Here is a 21256-nt window from a genome sequence, read left to right on the forward strand (position 1 = left end):
AGTAGTCATTATTTCCACTTAGGGTTGAAATTGAGAAAATAGACTCCATTCCTGATTTTTCCAAGCATACTATTTTGTGGCGAATAATTGTTCAATTTTTTTCGTTTAAAGGTCATTATGGTCCAAATCAGGCACTTTTAGCATACAGGTCAAGTCTGAGCTAAAAAATGTCATTTCAAGGAAGTTATTTTTTTTTCCCAGAAATGATGATTACTTTAGGGTTGAAAAAGATAGTCACTATTCCGGGACATGGTCGGGTCAGGGTCGGGGGGTTATTTTACATCATATCCTTAGATATTCCACCCAGGGGTGTAAAATGGTCCCATTCACCCTCCTATATCTGCGTAATAGTTCATAGCGTTTAGGGTTAGGGTTGAGTCGAAATCTCGGGAATCCAAGTAAGATGTACATTCGATGAGTCTTGGCTCCATTCAAAATTTGAAGATAGAAATATTCTCCCCTAGCCGTTTAAATATAAAACTTAGCGATTTTCGGTACAGTGACACAAAAGCCTTCCTTGTACACGTCCCAATTGTCAGAATTTCTAAAACTTGAAAATTTTTCTTTTTATAGCAGGTAACCCTGAAGTAGTCATTATTTTTTTTTTCAAATGGATATAATTCAGTTACTAAAAGTCGTCAGATGGTCGCTTCAGGGGCAAATGTATTCATTTTACATAGAGATAGTAGGCCAATCGCTCTTTTTTGCTAATGCGTTAATTTTTATAGGAAACCCTATGGTAGCTATAATTTCTATTTTAGGATTTTTTTCAAACGCTTCTATTTTGATCAGTTATCAATTGCCTGGAAGATTTTGCATTTTTGACGGTTTTTTGGACCCACTTCCATCCTTTGAAAGTGGTTAACCTGTTTAAAAAGGGTAAATTTCAGGATCAAATGGACCAATAAATAATGACTACTTTAGGGCTACGGACTTAGCAAAATTTTTAATCCATAATCCGAGGGTGTATTGGCGGCCACCCTTAAACCCTAAAGTAGTTAAAATTTTCTGTTTTAGAAACTAAGACTATTTTAGGGTTTTTTTTTTAACCCTAAAGTAGTCATCATTATTTAACCCTAAAGTAGTCATAATTTAACTATTATAGCATTTTTTAATAAAACCCTAACAGTAGTCGTTATTCTTTTCACCGAAATCATGACTATTTTAGGGTTTATTCGACAAACCCTAAAGTAATCATCGTTTCTGTTAAAGGAACTATGACTACTTTAGGTTTAAGTACAAACCCTGGAAGTAGTCATCATTTCTGTTAAAAAGATTATGACTACTTTAGGTTTAAATACAAACCCTAAAAGTAATCACCATTTCTGTTAAAGTAATTATTACTACTTTAGGTTTAGGTACCGATTGAATTAGTAGTCATTATAACTGAAATTTAGGGTTTTTCAGAAACTTGTCAAATGAGAACCCACCACTGACTTCAATTGATGGGAGCGATAGATGAGTTATTAAGGCGTAAATGCTACTACCTGAATGTATTTTAAATGGTTATCTGGATTAGACAAATTTTAGAGGTAGGCTTATATGTCGAACAAAGCTCAATTTAAACGAAGGGAGACGAGTTTATACACGTTTTTGCATAATTTCGTTTTTTGCTTATTTCTGCTGACAGCAGCAAAATTTCGAAAAATTTTTTTTGCAAATTTATCCTTTCAATAATGTCCAAGTAAGGTCTAAATTTAATGCTTCTACCATTAGCTAAACTGGAGTAATTTAAAAAACAAGTTTTGCTGACGTCAGCATTTTTTAGTTTTTGCGGTTTTTCTAGAAAATGAGGGTCTAAACAATTAGGTAACACCCCTACAGCGAAACTACATCATGGTACCCTTAGTCTCAAATCATTAGTTTGCTAAGTTTCCGCCGGCTAAATCGATCTAAAAATTATGGTAATTTTCAAATTTTTGAGACATGCCATAACTTACCTGAGTCCGTTCAGGTACTAGGAAATTTTCATGAATATGAATGTCATCAAAAAGATGTGAATCGTATGACCAATACCTTCAGGATTCTGAAATTTTAAACGACCAACCAGGTTTGTTTTAATAGCTTCTAAAAATGTTTGGATCGGATCAACCCTACCACAAACCAAAGGTAGTAGCAGTTATTTGAGAAATCAATAAAGAAACAGTTCTGTTTTTTTTGCGGTGAACGATATATACAAGATAAAAAGCTTCAATATATGAACAGTTTAAAATCATAAGATACAAAGTCTTGTCTAATGAGCTGACTGTCAGTTCACTTTGCGAGAAAAAAGACATATACAATATAAAAAGCTGTGGTTTTTTATATAGTTTGAAAACAAGATATAAAATATCTTGTCTTGTAAACTCAATGAGAGTTCACTTTCCAAGATAAAAATATATACAGTGTAAAAAGCTAGGTTATGTAGTGGTAAACACCAAAAGATAAATATCATGTCTAACAAAAGCCAATTAAATGCATCCAATGCATTAAATGCTTGAATGAAGATTAATGAGGCAAATTCATCAATGTGTGCACTCTATCTCTAGTAGCTATTTTAGGGTTGCATAAACTTAACTAAAAACCAAAAAACTAAGAACTTAAACCTAAAATATCAACATAACGAATATTTTGGTTGAATAAGACTATTATACTGAAATTGTTGCCAGTGGAGTAAGATATTTAAAATTAGTGTCTCAAAATACCAGAAAGATATATAACCTATAATCAATCAGAATGCACAAAAAATAAACTAATCATAACAAGCAATGTTGACTCTTGATTTTCATAGTCAATTCCTAGTATTCAGTAACCAGATTATTGTGTAAAGATTCTAGTTTTCGGTAGTATTCCCTGGCTTTTCCCAGTTGTTTCTCCCAGTTGCGGTAATTGTTTACTTTGTCTTTTTCATATTGCCTCACCATACCACGGATAATATCTTTAACCTTTTGGTTCTCATTGTTTATAGGGAATACATGGTCATAAGCTTTTTTCTTTTCAGTCCAAGTTTTCGTGCTCCATGAATCATTTTCTATTTCATTTCGGTTGATGTATAGTATCATGAGGTATTCGGAACGTCTGTACTTGACTGTCTTACAAAGATCGTTTTTGTTCGACTTGGAGTCAATTTCGTTCGTCAATTGATCAATCTTTTGTTCTACGAATAAAAAGATATCAACACGCTTGATATAATCGATAAAAAATAGCATATTTTTGAGCATATATATTTTTTTTACTCCTTGTTAAAATTTACCCCTGCCTCATTAAATACCCTTTCTCCAAAAATATTTCTCCCCCTGGTAAAATTGACCTTTCATTACGGTTCATATAAATCAAAATTGAAGCAATTTTAAAGAAAGTGTCCAAAATTTGAAGAAAATCAATTTTATCATTGTTTTTCATAGCATTGAGTAATATTCAATGACATTTGTTACATTTCATTTACACGTTCTCGTAAAGATTCTTCATCCCTCCCATTAAAGTCTTACTTTTCTCTTCTTTGTAGCCCATCCCTTTATTTTTTTCATTTTTTTCAGACACCTTCCTTTAGATTTTTTGAAAGTCTCTACCCACCCCCATTTATAAGGGAGGAGGTTAACACCAGACACACAGTGTAGACGATAATCACTACAATAATAAATATGAAAGATTCTTTTAAAACGTTGACAGGACATATAATGCGAAAAGAATTTTTGATGATAAGATCAAACTTACGGATGGTTTTTCGAATTTTGCTGCTTTCGTTGAGTTCTTCATCCTCATCTGATTCTTCATCATTCTTTCTTGGGCCTTTCGCTAAAAGTAAAAGTAGTAAATTATAATAAATTATCAAACTTAAAAAATTATCAAACTAAAAAAATCTCCATTTTGACTAGTTTCTGTAACAGACTGGATAACAGTAAACCCAATATGACAGAAAGGCATATAAATAATAAATAATAAAACAATAAATTCATTGAATAATCAACTGGGAAAAGATTTAGGCTTTAAAATTTTAAACTACAAAATTTTCAATTTATGTTTCTATGCAATTTTGTAATTCCAAATGTAAGAACACTTTAAAATGATATTCTTCTTTGACTATCTCACAACAAGCTTTACACGCAATAACAAGTAATATTTCTTACTTTGAAGAAGGTACGAATGATCTAAATAAAACATGGCGGCTTGATAGTTGATCTTGCAAAGGGATTGTACCATCCATATCAAGATGATGGGACAATAAACGCCTATAACGATGTTTGTTTTGCGTCTGTCCTTCGTTAGTTCGGTTATTTTGTCATTGATTGCGTTAAAAGCATCGTCCCCAAAATTTCCTGAAAACCAAGAATGGCTTTAAGCAGCGACTTGAAATAATCATATGTTCAAAAAATCTTATCCCAAAAAAAGCAACCAACGTCATAATCTCACTTGCAAACAACAATCCTATCCATCTACTAGTAGTGTAAAGTCAAATCCTATGATCTTAGTTTTAAATTATCATACCGTTAAACACATTAATTTTTTTTCAGAAAAAAATGCTTAAAAAGGTTTGTTGTTTTATACCTGTTCTGATGAATCCTAAGCCCATGTGGCGCGTTACCATTTTGGGTGTTACAACTACTTCAATAAATTCATTCTCCTTGGCTTGATCGTTTCTTTTGTCCTCGGCTTCATCGCTTTGTTTGTCCTCAGCATATTTTTCAACTTCCCTTTCTTGTTTTTGTTTCTCCTCTTCGTCTTCATGTTCATTCGTTTTTGTTGATATCCTATTGAAATACTTTCCCCTTCCTGTATTTAAATCAAATCAAAAATATTAGATGCTTCCATAGATTCAAGACATCGAATCACTTTAATAAGTAAGAAAGAAAATGATTGATTAATTACAAAAACATCAGCTATTCCAAAAACATTTAAAAAAATAAAAGAAGTACCTGTAATAATATCAAGTCGCATCGAGGCACACTTTTTGGACAGCAAGCTTTCTACCCATGTTGCATTTGATGTGAACCATTCAATCACGGTTTCTTTTTCAATCCCTTCAACAATTGAATTGATACGTGCCATCTCACGGATCTATGGAAGCCGACAAGTGCCATCGTGATTTCTCTAATGTTAGAATTATTTCTATAATGTTAGAATTATTTCTCTAATGTTGGAATTATTTCTCTAATGTTGGAATTATTTCTCTAATGTTGGAATTATTTCTCTAATGTTGGAATTATTTCTCCAATGTTAGAATTATTTCTCTAATGTTAGATTTATTTCTCTTAATGTTGGAATTATTTCTCTAATTTTGGAATTATTTCTCTAATTTTGGAACTATTTCTCAGATTTTGGAATCATTTCGCTGATTTTTGGCTGTGCGATTTCAAAGTTTGCTGCGTGATTTCAGTAATTGCTGCACAATTTCAATGTTTGCTGCGTGATTTCAATATTTGCTGCGTGATTTCAATATTCGCTGCGCGATTTCAATATTTGCTGCGCTATTTCATTGTTTGCTGCGCGATTTCAATATTTGCTGCAAAATTTCATTGTTTGCTGCGCGATTTCAATATTTGCTGCACAATTTCAATGTTTGCTGCGTGATTTCAATATTAGCTGCGCGATTTCAAAGTTTGCTGCGCGATTTCAATATTTACTGCGCGATTTCAAAGTTTAAATTAAGTATCAGATTTCTTGAATGAGACATACTTTTGAAGAATGTTAATTAATTTCGTCGAAAGCATGCTGTTTGTTTTCATCATGACTACTAGATGGTATTTTTTCTTTTAATTTAGTGCCATGTTTTGTGGGCAGTGTGGACAAGCATTGCTCGAGGCTGATGTATTTTGTGGCATTTGTGGTGAAAGGAAAGCTCCAACACGAATCGAACAATTAAGTGGAGAAAAGGAGATCATAGAATACTACTTCCATCGAGGCTTTGTTTACGAATCAATCCTCCTCTTCCTCAATGTTAATCATGGAATTCAAATGAGCTTGAGAACACTAAAAAGAAGACTCGGTGAATACGGTCTCAAAAAGAAGGATGTTAATGTTAACGAGGGACAGATAAGAACAATTATTGAGAGAGAAATTGAAGGCCCTTCCTCACAACTGGGTTATCGTGGTATGTGGAACAAACTTCGAACAAGTTATAGTCTAACCGTTCCACGAGATACCGTAATGCGGATATTAAAGGATGTTGATCCTGATGGGACAGAAGAAAGGAGAAAAAGAAGATTAATAAGGAGGGTATACCGTTCCCAGGGCCCTAACTGGGCCTGGCACATCGATGGCTATGATAAATTAAAGCCATATGGCCTACCTATTCATGGATGCATAGACGGATTTTCAAGAAAAATTTTATGGTTGAAAGTATGTAAATCTAATAATAATCCAGTTATTCCAGCCAGTCACTTTCTACAAACGGTTCAAACATTGAACCTATGCCCAAGAATAGTCCATACAGATTGCGGTACTGAAAATGGTATCACAGCATCGATACAAAGTTACTTTCATGGAGATACCAATGCACACAAATATGGTCAGTCGATAAGAAATCAGAGAATCGAGAACTGGTGGTCACATCAGCGGAGGGGGTTTACTAATTGGGTCATTGACTATTTTAAAGATTTAGTTGACGAGGGATATTTAAATCCAAATAACGAGATTCAAAAAGCTTTCATTTGGTTAGTATACTCTGGTTTTCTACAAAAAGAATTAGATACGGTAAAGGATGAGTGGAATAACCATTACATCCGACATTCAAATAATTGTGAAGTTGCAGGAGTACCAGACGAACTCTACTTTCTACCAGAAACAAGAGATTTCGAAGATTGTGGGCTGCAAATCTCGAACAATGATATAGCTTCCGTGTTAAGGGAAGAAGACGTCTTTAGGGAGGCATCCCGTATTGAAGAAGAAAGTCCTGAATGCACAGGAGAGTTTTTTTTTTACATCGTCAGGGAACTTGGACTTGAATTTCCTCCAAAAAATTGGCGAGAAGCGAGACTGCTGTACATAACAATCATGCAATATGTACTTTAATAAATTTTAATAAAGCATGGAAAAATTGACCACAAAAAGATTAGAATATTTCATCGTTGTACTCAATTTTAAACAATTGTGGTATCTTCGGAGGTACCTTTTTGATAATTGATTGAATAAATTCAAATCTCAAATAAATTTTAACTCCCTAAACACACCACAAGTTTTACCCCGCAAAGAAGCATAGAATTTGAGCATAGAACATTGAATCTGTTACTCTTGAGTCTCCAATAGACAGGCGTGGGAGGCTTATTAATTTTTCGAAAATTTTCCACCCGGGATATTCTTCTTCCACCCTGCCCCCATGCTTATTAATTTCTGGAAAATGTTGTCAACAGTTCCCTCTCTGTTGCCTCATTCGTTCTATAGCATTCACCGGCTTCAAATCCCACCAAAAGTGTTTCGCTTCTAGCCCTTCGGGCTCAAATTCAATGATTACAGCTTAAATAATCCTTATAAAAAAGACAGTCCACGCAACGATGTAAAAATAATAGATAACCAACTTGCCTTGATTCTCAAAAAACATCCGTGTTACGGTTGTAAAAATATTAATGACATTTTGCATCGTAAAAAGTGCAATTAAATAAAAACTTGCTTCATTTGCAACCTTCTTTTGGACAAAATCGATCACGTGATGTATATTTTTCCAAAATTTGGGTTAGAAAAAGTGTATTTTCCTCTAGGCAGCTTCACAGAAGGAATTTTTTAATTAGATTATTGTTCTGTAAACATTCATCTGTTTATTTTGTATCGTGCAACCTTCATGCACTTTTCATACGCGAGATATCGCATTTCAAATCACACATATATTTTTCAGATAACAGCATTTTATGAGCGTTTATTTATCCAGATGAAGATTAAGTGGTATCAGGCCGATCCGTAGTCAATTTGTCTAAAGATTGGTACCTTTATCTTTTGAAAAAAATTCCAAAATTTGCAGTAAATAGCAATTCAAATTTTATATCAATTCAGTGGATGTCAAAAAGTGTGTCAAAATCTAGCTAAAAGCATAACACGCACTGCACACAGAGCTTTTTAATTGAGTGCTCATTTCAATAGGAAAACAATGGTTGTTCTCTTGGGAGAAGTGCCTTCTAGAGGTAGTTGGTTATCTATTATTTTTACATCGTTGGTCCACGGGAACAAGACTTGGTTTGAAAACGAGAGTTTCAAAATTCAGTGGTCAAATTAAAGTTTTTCATCTCGGACGGAAATCGATATTACACCAGTTTATGCCACAGATTTGGCGAGAATTTTCTCAAATTTACTTAATTTTAAGACGTTGAGACGGAAGAACTTTGAACACTGAAAATTAGAACGTCGAATTAGAGAACGACGACTGTATCAATTGAACACAATTTCATAATGGAAGGACGCAAAATGTGTTATATGAAAATTAAGTCGAGTGTAAAATGAAGTGTAAGCCAGTTTTCCGATTTTAAAAAAGTGTACAAAAATCTAATCAAAAAATAAAAAAGTACACTATGTTTTCAAAAGAATAAAAAATAGGAACAGCAACTAAACAAAGGTTTGCTTTTGCACCGTGTCGCAGGGTAGTAAGGAACACGTAAAACGAGATACCTTAAGCAACAAAAGTTGTCGGGAATAAATTTTGAAATGAGATCAAATCAGCAAAAATCCTTTTTTAGGGTCTGAAATAGCACGAATCTGGACGATGCTCACTTTCTTTCAGTCAAAACCCTTAAAGTATTTTGAAGGGGGCGTAGAAGGTCTTTCAAGTCTAGGGAGTAAACCTTGAAATTTTTTGTACGCGTTCAAAAGAAGACAATGTATGTCATACATTAAAACAAAATTACAAATGAAAAAAAAAGAAGTTGCAAAGCGGACTTAAATACTAAAAACTAATAAATACTAAAATCAGAGTCATGAAGACCATTGATAAATAAATCTTCTTGTAACTCAAAATTGAGATGAAATGAAAAATCACCTAAAAATTTGTAGACTTGTAAATATTCTAGATTTGAAGGCAGTATACTAGCGTTTAACCCTGTCCGTGAAAAGCGTGACTAGTTTGATTTCAAAGAAGTTAAATTGTCTAGAAAGCACACAATAGATTTCACAAAATAATACAATATTTACAGGTTTAAAAATGAATGAATGCAATGAATGCAATGAAGCAATCGATTAAGGGCTTGCTTTATCCAATGCCACATGATCAACAAATTTCAACAAAAGTTAATCAAAAAGAAAAGAAACACATGATCCATAAACATATGATGGGAAATATCAACGACCAAAATTGTCACCTTCCATTTACGCAAGCTGAAATCCTACTCCCTCTTTGACTGCTTTAACGAACGACTGGCACATGTTATCTTCGTCGGAGATGTGGATGGGTAGCTTAACCCAAAAAGCACAAGTACTTACTTGAGGTAAGCATGCACAAGGCTTGCCTTCATCGGATGGCTGACATTCATGCTTGAAATAAACTTTGAATTGCTTCGTAGGGATGCCAAGAGGTGGGACGGTCTCACATCCGGTCAAGAATTTCATTAAAATTGGCGATGGTAGTTCACAGTTTTCTAAGGATGAAATAATTTTTTGAGTAAATTTCATTGGAAGCTGAGCTTAGAGAGATCCCGACTAGCATATCATGAAAAGGTGTTCAATGTGCACAAGTTGTGCAAAGAGCTCGATCGGGCAACGAGTGTTCTAAAGGCTTTTCAACCCAAGACCCACAAATAAAGTAAATCTAATTGTTCTTATATATCGGGTTTAGGACATAGTGAAAATACTACATACCATCTTTGAAACTCAAAGCTATAAAATCAAGGAATGATTTGTAGGTGTTGATTTCCAGAAACCGTTTGTTCGATCCATCTGTCTCGTCGTATTGTGGAAAAAGCATTGTTGATATAATATCAAATTCCCATGACAGTAAATTACTGGGTGTAAAGCATGGTCCAAACAATGTCACATGATCTCTTATAACCGCAAGTGCGTTGTAATATTGCATGCCTCTTGATAAATCATTCAGTATGTTTAACATTCCACTTTTTTCTTTCATGAATATGGACCTATCAAAGAAAACAAGAAATCCTTATAAATTTACAGTGGTTTACATATAGTCCGGCGGCGAAAAGGGCCTTTTTGCATCAACCCTTACAAGTAGTAAATATGGGTTTTTATATTATTTTCTCATTATATGGTCCCTTGGGACCCCAAAACCAGTTTTTGCCAATGTGGCAAAGCTGGGGAAATTTTTTTATGGGGGCTTGAAGGGGGTAGGGTCATTTTAGCCTGGGGGTCTTTAGAAAGTCGATTTTTGAAGTTCTCATTTAGCTAAAACTGATTGTGCCATCAGATAGCGTTTTTCAACGTTTTTTGCCCTTTTCTGCTGAGTCAGCAAAATTTCAAACTCTAATATCTCATGATCTAGCCTAGGAAACCCTATAAATGACCCCTCTAATCGATAGTACTCTTCGAGACGCATCTGTTAAAAGTGGAATCTTTTGCTGAAAATTCTCTCAAAAATGCTGACGTCAGCACAAAATATTGCATTTTTGAAGACGTATCGACCAATTCCGGGGGCCTAAGTCCACTAAATGAGACAAATTACCCCATTTTCAGATCTACTCTTCAAGCTCTATCTGATGGCACAATCAGTTTTAGCTAAATGAGAACTTCAGCACAAAATATTGCATTTTTGAAGACGTATCGACCAATTCCGGGGGCCTAAGTCCACTAAATGAGACAAATTACCCCATTTTCAGATCTACTCTTCAAGCTCTATCTGATGGCACAATCAGTTTTAGCTAAATGAGAACTTCAAAAATCGACTTTCTAAGGACCCCCAGGCTAAAATGACCCTACCCCCTTCAAGCCCCCATAAAAAATTTTCCCCAGCTTTGCCAGCTTGGCAAAAACTGGTTTTGGGGTCCCAAGGGACCATATGATGGGAAAATAAAATAAAAACCCATATTTACTAATTGTAAGGGTGATCCTGGATCGCCGCCGGACTAATAGTGTGATAGGGGGACCCCTCGAGCCAGGTAGGTTTTTTTTATTAACGCCCATGAATATACTTGCATGAATTTGCTTCGTAATTTCGCAACGTTCCATATAATTACCAGCACATACCTTAGTATCTTTGGTTGAGAAAGAATTCCAATTGTCCTTGTACTACCACTGTAACCAATAGCTTCAAGCATATCATAGCCCTCATCTGATTCAACAAGGGACATCATTTCTTCGTCAGTCTTGGCATGGTATATCTAAAGCAAGGGAACAACATGTCCTCTCTTTAAATCACTGTAAAACTGTGTGCTGAGTATCTTAACCAAAAGCCTGTAATGGAACACTCCAATTAAGAGTTAAAACAAAATGACCATGCCAATAGCACCTTTTTCATACCTCCACAGGAAGGGCACCATAACTTCACCATCACTTTCAAAGCATAGTGATCCCCATGAGAGAGGTGTCTTCATGCTGATTATAATAGTACTTTTTAAATGTCAGAAAATTTCACACCTCAATCAGGGTTTCGGTACTTGAGGGTTAAAAATGACGAAAATGTTTACAAGGAAATGTTTATATACAATGAAAAGTATTCATACCTTTTTGTAAAGTGAGTCACCGATATCTTCAGGTAAAATGACATTCTCCAAACCACCGCTGATATATTGGAAAACCCAGGGTGCAAAAAAGTTGGGCCCAGGACCATTGTGGACTAAGGATGCAACAAATAGATGGCCGATAGCCTCAAGAGTACCATCAGTTGCACTAACATAGCGAAGAGCTGGTTCGAATCCCAATTGTTGATTTTTAGGATCAACAGGTCGGAAACATCGTTGCATTACTTGAGAGAAGGCTTCTAAAGGTAGAAAAGGTTGCGTATACTGAATATGAATAGTGTGGAAATGCGAAACTTGAGGCCGAATGATGGGAATGATGGAATGGTTGGTAAGGGAAACAAGGACAGGAAACTTTCTGAGAACGGACAAGAAAAGTTCACCAATGCTGATCCTTCCCTGTGGGGTTCAAACCGTTCTAGAGACATGTCCCATAGAAATTTTAAGTTTTGGTGTACTTTTCGGTGAACCAAAATCCAAAATTCTAATAAACCTTTTTACAGAAACAGGGGGGGTCAACCAGTTACTACACGATACCATGTGTATTGATACCACTGGTATTTTGACAAAAAAATTTGGACACCACCACCCTACCAGTTACTACACCAGGGTAGTGACTAGTTTAGTAACTAGTTTTTAGGCAAAATTTTGTGTATATCACCCTTTTCTGGCCATTTTATCTAGTCAAATTCCAATTTTTTTCAAAATCTCAACAAATTTTTTTTTTGTAAAAAGATTTCTGGATAATCGTTTTGTTGAATCAAATTCGTATTGCAAAATACACTTGATCTATTGGAGAGAAGTCAAAAATTTTCAAAAAAAAATTCTAATAATTGAGGAAGATTTCAAAAAAAATTCTTAAAAAATTAAGTTTAAATCCACAAAATTTTTTCTTGATCTTGCCATTTTTCGCAAGTTTCACAATATTTGCAGTTACTATATACATATACAAAAATGATCAAGCACCACCCTTAATATACCAGTTAATACAGTGTAGTAACTGGTTTTTCAAAAATCACATGGTAGACACCAGATTTTTTAAATCTACATCAAATTTGTTTCCTATGTTACATAGCTTCTTTATCTAAACTTTCCATCGTGTCTTTAAAATTCTACAGGAATAAAGTGATCAACTAGTTGTTAATTAAGCAACCTAATATTGAGTAACTGGTGTCAAACAAATGGCTGTCGAGCAACTGGTTATCCCACTTCTTGGACAGGGCATTTGTTACGCTACTTTTACTCTTCCGCAAACAGGAGCCTTTTTTGCAACATAGAAGACTCTACTCTACTTCATGACAAAGTACCGTGAGTGGTCCTAAATCCGACAGCCCTGCCTAATTCCGATGGGATCTTTCAAAGATGTTAACTAAAATATAAACAAACCTTTCGCTGTGACGTAACAAAGATACCAAAGTGTCAACTAAACTGGGAGATTTGATACATTGAACCCATTAAATCAAATAACATTTGTTAACGTTTTTTAAAACACAAATAATGGATTCAGAATAAAAGGTAATTATTTAATTACTAATAATTATTTTTACGAGTCACACTTTTTTGATCACATCATGACAATCGACATCTTGACATTAAAGCCATCTTGTTGGATGTTTTGTTTCGAGAGTTCTTTGCAATAGTTTATCGTTCAACTTGAAGAGGGAATGTTTGTAAACATAAAATTTTTTTCATATCAGTTATTTGGAGGGTCGGAATTAGGCAGGGCTGTCGGATTTAGGACCACTCACTGTACCGTAAATTACCCTAAATGATACAAAGTAAAATAATATTTTATAGATTATTGTTTCATAGTCTGATAGCGTAATAATTATGTCAGTATTTTTTTTTTGAATAAAAATGTCATTTTAAACACTTCACATATTTCAATAAGTCCTTTTTATTTTGACTGTCGACTTAAGGATGAGGGTGTCAAGATTAGGGTAATTTACGGTATAAAAATAATGATGTACACAATACCTGAGTAAAACTCTCGAGAAACGCCACCATCGTCAACACCAACCTCTATTCCAAGGTAATTGATCTTGATTATATGTCCAATTTCTTTTTTGTTCCAGGACTTGTTGAAATACCTAGCAAAGTCATCAAACTCAAATCCCCTTCTAACGAACAAATCAATAGTTGGGTTTTCAATTAAAACACATTTCACAAGAGCCTTTTGGACCTCCCTTATATAGTCACTTTGATTTCTTGGTTCAAAAGTTCTTTTTCCATCCAAATCTTTTTCAAACATTGTCTGTGTGTGATCGACAAGATCTTCAGGTGCTGGCAGATGGCCTTGCAGTTCCATTAATGGTGATTTATTTAAGCAATCATTTGCATGTTGTTGCAGATCGTCAATTGGAATTGACTGAGAACAAACTGGGCATGAACCAACTCTAGACTTGTTGGGTCTCTCATCAGCAATTGTTTTGGTCTTATCATCATCTTCATCAGAGACTGATATTACTTCCTTTGAAAAAGAGGGTCCTGCCTCTTCATCCATCTTCAGACCATTCAGAGTGCTCTTTTTATCCAGATCCGGATCACTGTCTATAGGTTGTTCTAGCAAACTTACCGCCAGACAGACAAATAGTTCTATTTTCGAATATGGTTTTCCCAGTTTAAGTTTGTATCCTTCCACTGTAAAGGGAATATTAGAAGAACCTGGAATTCTGAATGCCATGGAACAATCAGGATAACACAGTTGGTATGTGTCATATCTGCAAAAGAACTGGTCATGTTCTCCAAGTTTCTTCAGAGACTTAGCTAACACTTCTTCTCTGCCATCTCCTTTATATACTGTGACAGGGATCCTCGATCCTCTCCTTTTAGTAAGAGTTTCACTTTTGTTCTCTTCAATAATCCCAACGTTAATTTGTACTTCCTCTGTTGCTGATGTTGATGATGATGAGCTTTGTTGTTGAAGTTTCTTCTGCCTGGTTGTGATCTTTTTGGCTACTCCAACTCGTCTTTCTGAAGCCTTTTTAGTTTTGAAAAAACTGTAATTCATAACTTCTGATTTATTTCCACTGTCATCTTCTTCTTTTGACGAGGCTTTGTTTCCACAATTTGTGCAAAATAGCTGATTCATCAGGTTTTTACCACACTTTCCACACCATGGGTCGGCCATATTGAATTTTAGCTCTGTTTTTTTAACATCGCCCAAAGGTACATTCATTACTACATTAGGCTGGAAACCGCAAGGAAAACCCGGGGCGATACACACCAAATACTGAAATCGCCCAGCTAATATTGAAACAGCACAGGCTAATAATGAAATCGCGCAGAGGAAACTTTGAAATCGCGCAGGAAATATTGAAACAGCGCAGCTAATAATGAAATCGTGCAGCAATGGATTGAAACAGCGCAGCAAATATTGAAATCGTGCAGCAAATATTGAAATCGCGCAGCAAATATTGAAATCGCGCAGCAAACTTTGAAATTGCGCAGCAAACTTTGAAATCGCGCAGCAAATATTGAAATCTCGATGGCACTTCTCGGCTTCCATACGGATCGGTACTGAAAGAAAATTATTTTGATATGATTTCACGTGACAATGCATAAAGGTAATTTTTCGTCTCATTTTTAGCAGTGACTTATGTTACAAATTACAATATCTTATGTACGAAGTACCTCTGGGAGGATCAGGCACCAATTCTCCATCTTCTTTCCAGATACCTGAATTTAATTTATGGAAAAAAATAAATATTAAACCAACAATCTATCTTCTTATTTATCAATAGCCGTTTTCATGAGATACGCCATGTCCCACATTTAATGGTTTTCAATTAATCAGAACTCATTTTATACTTTAATTAATACATCAATCTTGAAATAACTTTTACCTGGGATGGTGTCGTATAGCATTATGTTATTTCCGTGGTACAATATCTCAACTAAATGAAAAATAAATAAAATACTTTCAATGAATACATGAATACATATATACTTATGTATTTTTAAAAACCTATGTGTGTGTGCAAACATGAAAGATACGCCAATAAAGTTAAAATAATTTACGAAATTAAGGGTTGTTAAAATAAGAATGACAGTTGATATGAACGAATACAAGTTAAATCAGCTATGTCTAGTCATGACTAACCATTTCTTCTTTAAAAGATAAATGAGTAAATTGAAAGAATCACACCTCCATCAGAAATAACTGGATTGTCTACAGTTTTTGAATTGGCTTTCTTTTCTGATAGTTGACATGATGGTTCTGATGGTTCTAAAGAAAGTACAAAGACAAACTTCATCAACAGGTAGGAAATAATCAGGTTTAAACACGAAGAGATATTGATCTCCTTTATATCTTAATGTCAAAAAAAGATAAGAAAGTTCAGAGAAAAGCAAAAATATTCTCCACTACTAAATGAAATTGGTTAATTAAAAGAACCAAACTTCCGTTACAAAGGTCTACATCTTTCACTGTTTTTGAACTTTCTCCCTTTTCTGACGGTGGACATGGTTGTGGTTCTAGAAATATTTAAAGTACACAGTTCATCAAAAAGCAAAAGTACAAAGACAACTTCATTAACAGGTAGGAAATAATCAGGTTTAAACAAAAAGATATTGATCTGCTTTATGTCTAAATGTCAAAGAAGCATAAGAAAATTCAGAGAAATACAAAAACATTCTTCATTACTAAATGAAATCGGTTAATTTAAAGAACCAAACCTCCGTTACAAAGGTCTACATCTTTCACTGTCTTTGAATTTTCTTCCTTTTCTGACGGTGGACAAGGTTGTGGTTCTAGAAATATTCAAAGTACACAGTTCAGCATAGAACCAGAAACCAGGTTCCAATGAAAAACAATGCAAATATCTTTTATTTCTTATTCCTAATAAGAAATAGTAAAATCGACTGTTTACCTTTTCTAGATGAAACAATGCCAAAGTCAACATTTTCTCCGGGTGCTGTTTGAGATTGTTGAGGCTCTAAATAAAGTCAAGGTAACAGTCAAAAGAAGTTTTATTGGCCTATCAGTTGCATGAGTTGCCCAATTAACCAAATTAAATCCCCGCCAAAATTCATAAAATTGGTCATTCTCCAAATTAAATCCTCGCCAAAAGTTGCATTTTTGCCGATCGCCAAATTAAATCCACGCCAAAATTAATCCACTTAAGGTAAAAAAGACAAATAAGAAAAACTCTTGAAAAATATTCAAACCTTTGTCAGGATTGCTTTCTTCTTCTTGTTCGGTGTTAAATAGGGCTTCTTCGTCATCTTGAAATTAATGTAAATATAGCATGAGAATAGAAGTTGTTAATTCCAATTTTTAAGGTTCATTGTAAAAAATTATCAAGTTGAAGTGATATTAATATTTGATGAAAATAGTAGTCATTATTTCCACCATTTAGGGTTATTTAAACAAAACATGGAAATAACAAATGTGCAACAATATCTAAAGGGAAAAAAGTCTGATTATTTCCACTGTTAATAGAGTTGATTGAGGAATCAATTTATTAAAAAAATCTTACCAGGCTCAGTGACAATAGACTTCATCAGCTTTGGGTCTTCTACTTCATTGCCAAACTCCTCCCTAATTTTGTTTTTCGTGCGTTCAATCCATTTGATATAATGATATTGTCGGCCAAATAAAATACAACTGACGATGATGTTGTTGGACTTACATAATCTTAAATCTTTTCTTAACACCAAACCCTATAATAGTCATAATTTTTGCAATATAAATGATAGCTATTTTAGGGTTTGTATGTAAACCCTAAAGTAGTCATAATTTCTTTCAAGGAATGAAAACTATTTTGAAACTATTTTAGGGTTAATTCTTGCAAACCCTAAAGTGATCATAATTTCTTTTAGATGGGTTTTTACTTTTTTGGTGTTTTTTTCTATAAACCTTAAATAGATATGATTTTTGATATAGAAATTATGACTACTCTAGGGTTTAGTGACAAAACCTAAAATAGCTATAGTTTTGTTTGCACAAACAATAACTACTTTAGGGTTTGGTGTCCGATCGGACGTTATTTTACGATTTGGTCCGGGAAAATCCCTAAGTGTCCTAAGTGTCCGATATATACTTTTTGTCCGATAATTACAAGATAGTAAGAATCATGACTACTAAAATTGAAAGAAGTCATTATTTCTATTAACCCTAATCGAAAATTTGAGTAGCTATTATTTCTTTTTATTTTTTTCGAAAAATTTTTTTTAGTAGTCATTATTCATGGAAAAAGAAATGGAGACTATTAAATAGTCATAATTCATTTGTATGGTAGCTATTATTCACGGAATTATTCTGTCTTCCATTTAAGACAGAATAATAGCAACTCTCCGTGAATAATGACTACCATACCATGAATAATGACTACTCGACCTAGAAATGGAGACTACTTTTGGACCATGGAAAGATTACCCTAATCATGGTCCTAATCAAGGAGACAAAATTTTATTTTTTGTTTCCTTTTGACGAGGGATGGAAATTAGGGTTGATTTTAGTGTTAGCCGCCAAGCTAAGCATTTCAGAATCTCGGGATTTCAACATTTGGTGAGTAATTTTTCATGTACAATAAAGCTATTATCTATCACTGAATGATGAGTTCTAGTTCTCGAGATAAAATTTAGAAAATGAGCACTTTTTTGTTCATATAAAAGAATTTGTTTCAGTAACATATTTTCCCTAAAATTGGTCCCTAGGGACCAAATAACCGCCTAAGAAGTTGAAATTTGAAATGACAATTTATTTTAGTATGTCATTTCCAAAAAGTTAAAAGTGTTGGGTGATTTCAACCTTTTTAGTTATAATACCTCATTTTCACCAAAATCCAAGTAAGTTGTACAATTTTATCTAATACAGTCTGTTTCGATTTTTTTGTTAGACTTTTTTCTTTAGGGTTAGGCGAGCAAAACGAAGAAATATCGATTTGTTCAGGAAGTCTTATTCACACTCTTACAAGATTATCAAAAATTTGTTCATCCAAAAGTGTCCGAATTCGTGAGTTTTAGGCATTTTTAACTTATTGCATAAAAACAATTTTTGGTGATGAAATATGATTTGTTCATATGCTATCCATCCCTAAGTTTTTTAATTGATGTAACTCGAGAAATTGCTAACAAAACCACGGAATGAAATTAATGGGCATTTAATATGTAATGTGAAGTTTATGGAAAAATCTTATTTTCTATTACGAATCGTTTTAAAGTGAGAGAGAGAGAGAGTGAACCATCCTAGATCATTAGGAATTGGCCTAGAAAAATTAAATATTAAATAAAATATCTCTAGGAAATTACTACGCGTAATAAAGCAAAACAATATAGCACTAAAAAATAGACATTATGTAAAACTATTAATCATTCTACGCCATTCACAACGATCTTGCGCCAAAACAAACCAATTATCTTTACTGATATTAGCACGACGAAGTGCTTTATACATTCCACGCCCAAAAGTAAATTCAGGTGCACCCCTTGGTCTACGATTTTTGACCCACGAAGATAAAAATTTCCTCGGCATTCTTTCAAAAGACATTCTAGACACGTGGCCGAGCCACGACAATTGCCTTTTTGTAATATAAACATCAATCGAATGGATATTTAAATTTTCAAGCAACTCATTACTACTTATCCGGTGTAAATAAACGTGTCGACGATTTATTCGGTGCATTGAACGAGCACATCTATGATGAAATGTTCGTAATTGATTATAAAGATTTTCCGTTAAACACCAAGATTCTGCACCATACAGAAGAATGGGAAGGATGAGAATACAATAGGCAGCACCTTTGGCTTCATACGTTATCGATGGGTTTGAGAATAAAGAACTACGTAATGCACCAAAGGCATTACCTGTTTTTTTGATTCGACAACATACATCTTCGCTATCTTTACAGTCGCGGGTAATCATGGTGCCGAGGTAACAGAAATTTTCAACTACAGGGAAGAAATAACTTCCACCAATATTGATATTTGAAAGATCAGTATCATCAAAAGTGGCAGCGTTTCGGTAAGATTTCTCAGGAGCGGATACGAATAGAACTTCCGTTTTCGCAGGTTTGTCTGGATGTTCTAGGTCACCTTTATGGATTTCCATACCGAAAAGATCGAAATGTTCAACAAGTAGCGGTGAGTACTCAGCCAAAGTCTCGCGAGATTCGAAAAGTACTGCAGTGTCGTCTGCATATTCGGAGTCTTCGACTGGGAATTCGAAACCTTTGGCATTGTAACGACGTTTTAAAGTGTTTCAAACTAATGACTTTATTAAATTATGAAGCTAATTTTATAGTTATGTGGAGGGTTTTTTAACTCGTTGAGGTCTAAAAAGAAAGTCAAAAGGTGTTTTGGAACACCGAAAAGGGTAGTTTTGGTCCCTACTGAAGTCAGTTATTCCTAGCAAGGAATCTAGAAAGTTAAACCTAACTAATTGAACCATAAGATGGAAAGCCAGCTTACAACTGTGAATGAAGGGTTTAAAAGTTTATTTAACATGCTTAAACCTTTTCTATAACACGGATGACACCTTTTAGTTCATAAAAGCGATGACGTCATCACAAAGTTTTGGATTACCGCTGACCAGTCAAAAAGTATTCTTTATTAAAATCGCAATTAAACCTGATCAAAGAAAGTTTTTTCAATTCTGTTTTCATTTTCTGAAAGGAAAAAAGTTTGTCTTTCGGTTTTTATCTTGGTATAAATCTTAATCCGTAAAATCCATGCTGAATATGTCTCAAATTTAACAAAATTGATGACGTTATTTTTGCTGATGTCATTAAAAAAAGATTTTATGAATTATTTGAAACCTTTTACTAATATGTTTAATGTGCAGCCATTTAAAGTTTTTGCGATTTTAAAGGTTTTTTGCTGGATTTTACAGCATGTCTTCACAATAAAGTCATAAAACCCAATGTAGTGGGTCTATGATGATAAAATTTTGCAAAAATGTTCCTTATGAAATTTTGTCAAAATGCACGGATGTTATCTCGGTGAAATTCAGTTTGCGCATGCGCGAGTTATTAATGAAAACATTCAACAAGAAGACAAAATGGCGATCGGCCGAAAAATTGATGGCTGTAAATTTTGAAACTTTTGGCTTCTCTATGGAGAGTAATATGGAAGTTTTTGGTCTATATTTTGGGACATTGATTCTTGGAGTCGATCTGAATAGATTTTCTATTTCAAAATATCGAAAACTCATCTTCGATTTTCTATTTTCAAGTTTTTAGAATTCTCCAATTTTTCAGCCAAAAAACAACAATAGTCTTGAAAATTCTCAATAACATTAATTTCAAAATTTTTCAACTAAGATCCTTTCTTTTTGAGTATCTCAATATGTTTTTTTGCAAATCTGTCCAATCAAAAATTTCCAATATTTTTTAAGGGGGAGTTATAGCTTCAGTTTTCATAGTTGATTTCTCCTTTAAAAAATCAGACTTGACTGTTATATTCCATCAAATAATCTCTTTTTTAGTAGCTTTCAACTGGATTCTATGTCATAATTTTGATGATATTGATTGGCATAACTTGTAAGTAGAAAGATTCACTATTTATAACATGAACAGGCTTTTCAAAAAATGAATTTGACTTTGTACTGTAAGTACAACAAAAATATAAATATAATTATGAATGCAAATTCAAATTTTATATATACATTATAAACAAGTGTACAATTTTGATAAAAAGTGGCTTTTTTTAAGATATATTTATAAATACTAGGAACT

At 33.9% G+C, this 21256-nt stretch overlaps 2 protein-coding genes across 2 annotated transcripts; one reads left to right on the top strand and one right to left on the bottom strand.

Annotated features, from left to right (window-relative positions):
- The first annotated feature begins 5742 nt into the window (after window positions 1–5742).
- LOC136805597 (uncharacterized) lies at window positions 5743–7011 on the top strand. The gene has a single exon (XM_067062167.1). The coding sequence runs from the start codon at window positions 5743–5745 to the stop codon at window positions 6985–6987; it is 1245 nt and encodes a 414-aa protein (XP_066918268.1). The 3' UTR covers window positions 6988–7011.
- Window positions 7012–8372: 1361 nt separating this feature from the next.
- LOC136805625 (G2/M phase-specific E3 ubiquitin-protein ligase-like) lies at window positions 8373–14715 on the bottom strand. Its single transcript, XM_067062201.1, has 5 exons — window positions 13557–14715; window positions 11565–11821; window positions 11089–11222; window positions 9751–10025; window positions 8373–9530 (listed from the first exon to the last, which is right to left on the bottom strand). Exons 1-5 carry the CDS (start codon window positions 14707–14709, stop codon window positions 9262–9264), a joined length of 2088 nt encoding a protein of 695 aa, XP_066918302.1. The 5' UTR covers window positions 14710–14715; the 3' UTR covers window positions 8373–9261.
- Between the last annotated feature and the right edge of the window lie 6541 nt (window positions 14716–21256).

This window comes from Clytia hemisphaerica, unplaced genomic scaffold (assembly GCF_902728285.1).
Source record: "Clytia hemisphaerica strain Z4C2 unplaced genomic scaffold, Clytia hemisphaerica genome assembly, whole genome shotgun sequence".
NCBI lineage: Eukaryota > Metazoa > Cnidaria > Hydrozoa > Leptothecata > Clytiidae > Clytia > Clytia hemisphaerica.